The 10,000-nt window shown below is 45.7% G+C and overlaps 1 protein-coding gene across 2 annotated transcripts in view; it reads left to right on the top strand.

Annotated features, from left to right (window-relative positions):
- Positions 1 to 581: 581 nt before the first annotated feature.
- The window catches only part of LOC106564145 (multivesicular body subunit 12A), a 14,316-nt gene continuing 4,897 nt past the window's right edge, over positions 582 to 10,000 (top strand). The window contains exons 1-9 of one of the 2 annotated variants that reach the window (XM_045690711.1): positions 582 to 721; positions 1,192 to 1,290; positions 3,058 to 3,141; positions 3,228 to 3,327; positions 5,215 to 5,344; positions 5,547 to 5,687; positions 7,953 to 8,065; positions 9,670 to 9,728; positions 9,839 to 10,000. The exon at positions 9,839 to 10,000 is cut by the window's right edge and continues 2,230 nt beyond it. In XM_045690711.1, coding sequence (XP_045546667.1) covers positions 1,192 to 1,290; positions 3,058 to 3,141; positions 3,228 to 3,327; positions 5,215 to 5,344; positions 5,547 to 5,687; positions 7,953 to 8,065; positions 9,670 to 9,728; positions 9,839 to 9,979 — 867 coding nt within the window. In that variant the 5' untranslated portion in view covers positions 582 to 721 and the 3' untranslated portion in view covers positions 9,980 to 10,000. The remainder of the gene's footprint in view (positions 722 to 1,191; positions 1,291 to 3,057; positions 3,142 to 3,227; positions 3,328 to 5,214; positions 5,345 to 5,546; positions 5,688 to 7,952; positions 8,066 to 9,669; positions 9,729 to 9,838) is intronic. The other variant, XM_045690710.1, reaches the window with a different exon arrangement.

Consider the following 10,000-nt stretch of genomic DNA (forward strand, 5'->3'; position numbering starts at 1 on the left):
TTGTGGGTCTGTGTAATCTGAGGGAAATATGCGTCTCTGATATGCTCATACATTTGACAGGAGGTTAGGAAGTGCAGCTCAGTTTCCATCTCATTTTGTGGGCAGTGTGCACATAGCCCATCTTCTCTTGAGAGCCAGGTCTGCCTACAGCGGTCTCTCTCTATAGCAAGGCCATGCCCACTGAGTTTGTACATAGTCAAAGATTTCCTTAATTTTGGGTCAGTCACGGTGGTCAGGTATTCTGCCACTGTGTACTCTCTGTTAAGGGCCAAATAGCATTCCAGTTTCCTCCGTTTTTTTGGTTAATTCTTTCCAATGTGTCAAGTAATTATATTTTAGTTGTCATGATTTGGTTGGGTCTAATTCTCTTTCCTCCTCTCTCTGCTTCTCCAAACACCAACCATAAATCACACAATTAAATGCCACAGCATTTAGACCCTTTGCATAGATTACAGTAACAAGTAAAGGGAGATAGCAATATTATTTCAGGACAGTAGCGCCATCTGGCGCTGAGGTGAAATACCAGTTTTTCCTCTTCACGGTGCTGGCGTAATCATTTGGCATGTCCCGGTGCTTGGTGGGAATAGTAGTCATAGAATCTCCTGTATTTCCTGGAAAGGAGACAAGGAAAAGTCATAAGAAGTTCTTGCTCGCCTCTAAAAAGTTGTTTAGCTGACTTCATCTACAGTCTAAAGCGAGAAAGGTTGAAACGAAAAACAGAGTAAGTACCATGTTTTTACGAGGATTTTTGAAAACTGAGTGAAATCTCCGAAACGTGAAGGAAGAAATATGTTTGACTCACCTGTCAAATAAATGTTAGCTAGCTAGGTTAACTAACAGTTGTTTGCTAGTTTTATTTATTGACTGGATGTTGGCAGTTACCTGTCAAAACAACCATTCCTTTGTTATGCTAGCAAAGCCAAATATCAATATGGAAATCTGGCACAATAATTGTATATTTTCACAGCTATACCATGATAGTTGCTCCACAATGTTCTGTCTGATAGAGCAGTGGTTGTTGGAAGAAATGGAGAACGTCGCATTGTTGACAATCCTTAAGATAATTTATTCAGGAACAACCGTCGAATAATCTCCTCTGCCGGGTTCTATTACCCTTATCTTCTTCCCCTTCTCTCCTCCCCCTTTGTTCTCTTCTCTCCCTTCCTGTCCATCTCCTCTCCTCTTCTCCAGATGTCTCTGATGGAGCACGGTGGTGGTGCCCACAACAGGCCGGTGACGGCAGTGGCCTGGGCCTCCAACAGCAGCACCTGTCCCAAAGACTTCAACCTGGTAGGGAGTGAGAGGGAGGAAGGGAGTCAGGGAGGGATACAGTCAGAAGAAGTAGGAAATGGATTGAGATAATTTAAGGTCAGACAACATAAAGGCTTGGCTCATAGAGGAGACCGTAAGAGGTCAGACAACATAAAGGCTTGGCTCATAGAGGAGACAGTAAGAGGTCAGACAACATAAAGGCTTGGCTCATAGAGGAGACCGTAAGAGGTCAGACAACATAAAGGCTTGGCTCATAGAGGAGACAGGTCAGACAACATAAAGGCTTGGCTCATAGGGAGACCGTGAGGTCAGACAACATAAGGCTTGGCTCATAGAGGAGACCGTAAGAGGTCAGACTACATAAAGGCTTGGCTCATAGAGGAGACCGTAAGAGGTCAGACTACATAAAGGCTTGGCTCATAGAGGAGACCGTAAGAGGTCAGACTACATAAAGGCTTGGCTCATAGAGGAGACCGTAAGAGGTCAGACAACATAAAGGCTCATAGAGGAGACAGTAAGAGGTCAGACAACATAAAGGCTCATAGAGGAGCCAGTAAGAGGTCAGACAACATAAAGGCTCATAGAGGAGACAGTAAGAGGTCAGACAACATAAAGGCTTGGCTCATAGAGGAGACAGTAAGAGGTCAGACAACATAAAGGCTCATAGAAGAGCCAGTAAGAGGTCAGACTACATAAAGACTCAGAGGAGACAGTAAGAGGTCAGACAACATAAAGGCTCATAGAGGAGCCAGTAAGAGGTCAGACAACATAAAGGCTCATAGAGGAGACAGTAAGAGGTCAGACAACATAAAGGCTCATAGAGGAGACAGTAAGAGGTCAGACAACATAAAGGCTTGGCTCATAGAGGAGACAGTAAGAGGTCAGACTACATAAAGACTCATAGAGGAGACAGTAAGAGGTCAGACTACATAAAGGCTCATAGAGGAGACAGTAAGAGGTCAGACAACATAAAGGCTCATAGAGGAGACAGTAAGAGGTCAGACAACATAAAGGCTTGGCTCATAGAGGAGACAGTAAGAGGTCAGACAACATAAAGGCTCATAGAGGAGACAGTAAGAGGTCAGACAACATAAAGGCTCATAGAGGAGACAGTAAGAGGTCAGACAACATAAAGGCTCATAGAGGAGACGGTAAGAGGTCAGACAACATAAAGACTCATAGAGGAGACAGTAAGAGGTCAGACAACATAAAGGCTCATAGAGGAGACAGTAAGAGGTCAGACAACATAAAGACTCAGAGGAGACAGTAAGAGGTCAGACTACATAAAGGCTTGGCTCATAGAGGAGACAGTAAGAGGTCAGACAACATAAAGGCTCATAGAGGAGACAGTAAGAGGTCAGACAACATAAAGGCTCATAGAGGAGCCAGTAAGAGGTCAGACAACATAAAGACTCATAGAGGAGACGGTAAGAGGTCAGACAACATAAAGGCTCATAGAGGAGACAGTAAGAGGTCAGACAACATAAAGGCTCATAGAGGAGCCAGTAAGAGGTCAGACAACATAACGGCTCATAGAGGAGCCAGTAAGAGGTCAGACAACATAAAGGCTCATAGAAGAGCCAGTAAGAGGTCAGACTACATAAAGGCTTGGCTCATAGAGGAGACAGTAAGAGGTCAATAATTCTCAATATTGTGTGTAGTGTCTTACCCTCTGTCTCTCTCTCTCACCCTCTGTGTCTCTCACCCTCTGTGTCTCTCACCCTCTTTCTCTCCCCTCATCTCCCTCTCTCCCTCTCTCTATCTCCCCTCTCTCACTCTTTCTAGATTAGTATAACTGAGGATGGAGCTGCTGCTAACTTCACACGGAGCTTCGCCATGAAGGCTGGCTACTACCTCTGCTACAGCAAGGTGTGTTATACACACACCACACACACACACGGACTCAGACAGTCACATGCACGCCACATGCCTAAATGACATCTCCCCCTCTCTAGGACATGTCAGGTGGTATGGTAGTATCAGATGTCCAGGTGATCTCAGACAAGGAGACTGTTCCTCATGGGTACTGTTACATACCAGAACACCTGGAGCCTAGTGAGTACCTGCTGCCCGTCTCAACACCTGGACGAACACTGAGACATGTTTTACAGATGTTTATTAAATACCTGAACACCTGGACAAACACTGAGACATGTTTTACAGATGTTTATTAAATACCTGAACACCTGGACGAACACTGAGACATGTTTTACAGATGTTTATTAAATACCTGAACACCTGTACGAACACTGAGACATGTTTTACAGATGTTTATTAAATACCTGAACACCTGTAGGAACACTGAGACATGTTTTACAGATGTTTATTAAATACCTGAACACCTGTAGGAACACTGAGACATGTTTTACAGATGTTTATTAAATACCTGAACACCTGTAGGAACACTGAGACATGTTTTACAGATGTTTATTAAATACCTGAACACCTGGACGAACACTGAGACATGTTTTACAGATGTTTATTAAATACCTGAACACCTGTAGGAACACTGAGACATGTTTTACAGATGTTTATTAAATACCTGAACACCTGTAGGAACACTGAGACATGTTTTACAGATGTTTATTAAATACCTGAACACCTGTAGGAACACTGAGACATGTTTTACAGATGTTTATTAAATACCTGAACACCTGGACGAACACTGAGACATGTTTTACAGATGTTTATTAAATACCTGAACACCTGTAGGAACACTGAGACATGTTTTACAGATGTTTATTAAATACCTGAACACCTGTAGGAACACTGAGACATGTTTTACAGATGTTTATTAAATACCTGAACACCTGTAGGAACACTGAGACATGTTTTACAGATGTTTATTAAATACCTGAACACCTGTAGGAACACTGAGACATGTTTTACAGATGTTTATTAAATACCTGAACACCTGTAGGAACACTGAGACATGTTTTACAGATGTTTATTAAATACCTGAACACCTGTAGGAACACTGAGACATGTTTTACAGATGTTTATTAAATACCTGAACACCTGTAGGAACACTGAGACATGTTTTACAGATGTTTATTAAATACCTGAACACCTGTAGGAACACTGAGACATGTTTTACAGATGTTTATTAAATACCTGAACACCTGTAGGAACACTGAGACATGTTTTACAGATGTTTATTAAATACCTGAACACCTGTAGGAACACTGAGACATGTTTTACAGATGTTTATTAAATACCTGAACACCTGTAGGAACACTGAGACATGTTTTACAGATGTTTATTAAATACCTGAACACCTGTAGGAACACTGAGACATGTTTTACAGATGTTTATTAAATACCTGAACACCTGTAGGAACACTGAGACATGTTTTACAGATGTTTATTAAATACCTGAACACCTGGACGAACACTGAGACATGTTTTACAGATGTTTATTAAATACCTGAACACCTGTAGGAACACTGAGACATGTTTTACAGATGTTTATTAAATACCTGAACACCTGTAGGAACACTGAGACATGTTTTACAGATGTTTATTATATACCTCAACACCTGGACGAACACTGAGACATGTTTTACAGATGTTTATTAAATACCTGAACACCTGTACGAACACTGAGACATGTTTTACAGATGTTTATTAAATACCTGAACACCTGTAGGAACACTGAGACATGTTTTACAGATGCTTGCAAAATTTTCATAATTCATTTATTAACAAGCGACTACTGAAAGTTATTAAAAAGTAGTTTTTAGTAGGACAGTAGTTGTTTAGGTGGTTTTGTCATGTTTCATACAACGTGATGAATGTCTGTTTATGTTCTGGGTGGCTGAGACCAGACAGCTATAGGAACTGTGATCTATATGTCCTCTGAATCTCCATTTTTAACTGGATTTTTTTGAAGTATTTAAAAATGTGTGTGTGTGTGTGTCCGTCCATCTGTGTGTGTGTCCAGGGGCCTCTGTGTCTAAGAAGAAGCGTGTGTGTGTCCGCATGGTGCCAGTGGGCGGTGTGGAGACTGCTGTACTGGACATTAAACTGACTGCTAAGACGAGGAGGATGCTGCAGCACTACACTTGTTTAGGGTCAGACACACACACACACACACACACACACACACACACACACACACACACACACACACACCATCCCACTAATGTAGCTTGGTCCTGGACAAAATAACAACATTTCAAGGAAGATCCTCCATTGAGCTACTCTCAGTGTGTGTCTGGGAGTCCAGGGGTTGGTGTGTCTGTCCTAACTGGTGTGTTGTCCTGTCTGTCTCAGGGACATGCATGGCTATGTGATGTGGTGTAAGAAGGGGCCCTTCTCCAGCCCTCTACCCCAGGCAAAGCCTCGCAGCCTCAGCCTTGACCTCCGTCAGCTCTCCCTGGACCAGAACACCCCTCCGCTACCCCTCAGACCCAGGTAACTACTCCCTCAGACCCAGGTAACTACCCCCTCAGACCCAGGTAACTACCCCCTCAGACCCAGGTAACTACCCCCTCAGACCCCGGTAACTACCCCCTCAGACCCAGGTAACTACCCCCTCAGACCCCGGTAACTACCCCCTCAGACCCCGGTAACTACCCCCTCAGACCCCGGTAACTACCCCCTCAGACCCCGGTAACTACCCCCTCAGACCCCGGTAACTACCTCCTCAGACCCCGGTAACTACCCCCTCAGACCCATGTACAGAACACCCTCACCTGTCAGCCAGGTATCTATCCCTGGGACAGACCTCTCCTCCACTGCCCCTCAGACCCAGGTAAGAACATTTACCTTAGACCTTCCACCCAGGTGAGGCTGTTACCTTAGACCTTCCACCCAGGTGAGGCTGTTACCTTAGACCTTCCACCCAGGTGAGGCTGTTACCTTAGACCTCCCACCCAGGTGAGACTGTTACCTTAGACCTCCCACCCAGGTGAGGCTGTTACCTTAGACCTTCCACCCAGGTGAGACTGTTACCTTAGACCTTCCACCCAGGTGAGACTGTTACCTTAGACCTCCCACCCAGGTGAGACTAGGTTAGGTGAGGCTGTTACCTTAGACCTTCCACCCAGGTGAGGCTGTTACCTTAGACCTTCCACCCAGGTGAGACTGTTACCTTAGACCTCCCACCCAGGTGAGACTGTTACCTTAGACCTTCCACCCAGGTGAGACTGTTACCTTAGACCTTCCACCCAGGTGAGACTAGGTTAGGTGAGGCTGTTACCTTAGACCTTCCACCCAGGTGAGACTTTAGGTGAGGCTGTTACCTTAGACCTTCCACCCAGGTGAGACTAGGTTAGGTGAGGCTGCTACCTCTCAGAACTAGGTATTGTACACCTGCTGTCCAGGTAACTCTCAAGTGAGAGACTCAGATCTTGGTGTGTGGCTACTGGCCTGGTTAACTTCTATTAACCAGGTAGGACCTACACAGGACATCTCTCTGACTATAACCCCTGATGGTAACCCTCTCTCTCTGTGGCCAGGTGATAGTGATGGTAACCCTCTCTCTCTGTGGCCAGGTGAGAGTGATGGTAACCCTCTCTCTCTGTGGCCAGGTGAGAGTGATGGTAACCCTCTCTCTGTGGCCAGGTGTATCTCAGAGCCAGGCGAGAGTGATGGTAACCCTCTCTCTCTGTGGCCAGGTGAGAGTGATGGTAACCCTCTCTCTCTGTGGCCAGGTGACTCAAGAGTGATGGTAACCCTCTCTCTCTGTGGCCAGGTGACAGGAGTGATGGTAACCCTCTCTCTCTGTGGCCAGGTGAGAGTGATGGTAACCCTCTCTCTCTGTGGCCAGGTGAGAGTGATGGTAACCCTCTCTCTCTGTGGCCAGGTGGGAGTGATGGTAACCCTCTCTCTGCGGCCAGGTGAGAGGGATGGTAACCCTCTTTCTCTGTGGCCAGTTGAGAGTGATGGTAACCCTCTCTCTGTGGCCAGGTGCGAGCCAGGTGATAGTGATGGTAACCCTCTCTCTGTGGCCAGGTGTATCTCAGAGCCAGGCGAGAGTGATGGTAACCCTCTCTCTCTGTGGCCAGGTGAGAGTGATGGTAACCCTCTCTCTCTGTGGCCAGGTGAGAGTGATGGTAACCCTCTCTCTCTGTGGCCAGGTGAGAGTGATGGTAACCCTCTCTCTGCGGCCAGGTGAGAGTGATGGTAACCCTCTTTCTCTGTGGCCAGTTGAGAGTGATGGTAACCCTCTCTCTGTGGCCAGGTGAAACTCAGAGCCAGGTGAGAGTGATGGTAACCCTCTCTCTGTGGCCAGGGGAGAGTGATGGTAACCCTGTCTTTGTGGCCAGGTGAATCTCAGAGCCAGGTGAGAGTGATGGTAACCCTCTCTCTGTGGCCAGGTGAATCTCAGAGCCAGGTGAGAGTGATGGTAACCCTCTCTCTCTGTGGCCAGGTGAGAGTGATGGTAACCCTCTCTCTGTGGCCAGGTGAGAGTGATGGTAACCCTCTCTCTGTGGCCAGGTGAGAGTGATGGTAACCCTCTCTCTGTGGCCAGGTGAGAGTGATGGTAACCCTCTCTCTGTGGCCAGGTGAGAGTGATGGTAACCTTCTCTCTGTGGCCAGGTGAATCTCAGAGCCAGGTGAGAGTGATGGTAACCTCTCTCTCTGTGGCCAGGTAAATCTCAGATCCAGGTGAGAGTGATGGTAAACCTCTACTCAGAATTCCACAGACTGACTTAGGTCTCACTGTCTCCATAGCAACGCTCCACCCTTGCCCCCTGGCAGGAAGCTCAGCCATCGCCGCAGCAACCTCCAGTTGAATGATGCTGTGGACAAAGTGGTTGACAGCAGCAACATCTACGGCATCTCAGGTTGACCAAAATTCAGAAAACACTTCTAGAAAAGAGACAGATACTGTACATGTTATAAAGACTGATGTACTGGCTCTCTCTAACTCTACTCTCTCTACCTACCTTCCTCTCTCTACCTACCTTCCTCTCTCTACCTACCTTCCTCTCTCTACCTACCTTCCTCTCTCTACCTACCTTCCTCTCTCTACCTACCTTCCTCTCTCTACCTACCTTCCTACCTTTCTCTCTCTACCTACCTTCCTACCTTCCTCTCTCTACCTACCTTCCTCTCTCTACCTACCTTCCTCTCTCTACCTACCTACCTTCTTCTCTCTACCTACCTTCCTCTCTCTACCTACCTTCCTCTCTCTAACTCTACCTTCCTCTCTCTACCTACCTTCCTCTCTCTAACTCTACCTTCCTCTCTCTACCTACCTTCCTCTCTCTAACTCTACCTTCCTCTCTCTACCTACCTTCCTCTCTCTACCTACCTTCCTCTCTCTAACTCTACTCTCTCTAACTCTACTCTCTCTAACTCTACTCTCTCTACCTACCTTGCTCTCTCTAACTCTACTCTACTCTCTCTATCCTATCTTTCCTCTCTCTACCTACCTACCTACCGCTCTGTCTGTCTGTCTGTCCGTCCGTCCGTCCGTCTTAGTGTATTGACCATGTATGTAGTTCTGTCCTTGAGCTGTTCCTGTCTATTAATGTTCTGTATTATGTCATGTTTCATGTTGTGTGGACCCCAGGAAGTGTATTATTTCATGTTTTGTGTGGACCCCAGGAAGAGTATTATTTCATGTTTGTTGTGTGTGGACCCCAGGAAGAGAATTATATAATGTTTCATGTTGTGTGGACCCCAGGAAGTGTATTATGTCATGTTTCATGTTGTGTGTGGACCCCAGGAAGTCTATTATATCATGTTTCATGTTGTGTGTGGACCCCAGGAAGTCTATTATATCATGTTTCATGTTGTGTGTGTGGACCCCAGGAAGAGAATTATATCATGTTTCATGTTGTGTGTGGACCCCAGGAAGAGAATTATATCATGTTTCATGTTGTGTGTGGACCCCAGGAAGAGAATTATATCATGTTTCATGTTGTGTGGACCCCAGGAAGAGTATTATATCATGTTTCATGTTGTGTGTGGACCCCAGGAAGAGAATTATATCATGTTTCATGTTGTGTGGACCCCAGGAAGAGAATTATATAATGTTTCATGTTGTGTGGACCCCAGGAATAGAATTATATCATGTTTCATGTTGTGTGTGGACCCCAGGAAGAGAATTATATCATGTTTCATGTTGTGTGGACCCCAGGAAGAGAATTATATCATGTTTCATGTTGTGTGTGGACCCCAGGAAGAGAATTATATCATGTTTCATGTTGTGTGTGGACCCCAGGAAGTCTATTATGTCATGTTTCATGTTGTGTGGACCCCAGGAAGTCTATTATTTCATGTTGTGTGTGGACCCCAGGAAGTGTATCTGCTGCTTTTACAACAGCTAATGGGGATCCTACCAAAATACCAAATACCTCTCTCCACCCCCCCTCTCCTCCTACCATCCCTCTCTCTCTCACTCTTTCTACCCTCCATCTCTCTTCTCTCCCTCCCTCTCCAGCCATAGATGGTGTTCCCTTCACTCTCCACCCCAAGTTCAAGACCCAAACGAACGGCACGGTAAGTTGAAATACCAACCGCCATCGTTTTACTGGTAAAGTGACATGGACTACTTTTACTTCCAGTGGTGAAATACCATGAGTCTAACCTGTCTCTCTCTTTCCTCCTAGACCCCAACAAACACTCTACAATACCATGAGTCTAACCTGTCTCTCTTTCCTCCTAGACCCCAACAAACACTCTACAATACCATGAGTCTAACCTGTCTCTCTTTCCTCCTAGACCCCAACAAACACTCTACAATACCATGAGTCTAACCTGTCTCTCTCTTT

The sequence above is a fragment of the Salmo salar genome, chromosome ssa12 (assembly GCF_905237065.1).
Source record: "Salmo salar chromosome ssa12, Ssal_v3.1, whole genome shotgun sequence".
Taxonomy (NCBI): Eukaryota; Metazoa; Chordata; class Actinopteri; order Salmoniformes; family Salmonidae; genus Salmo; species Salmo salar.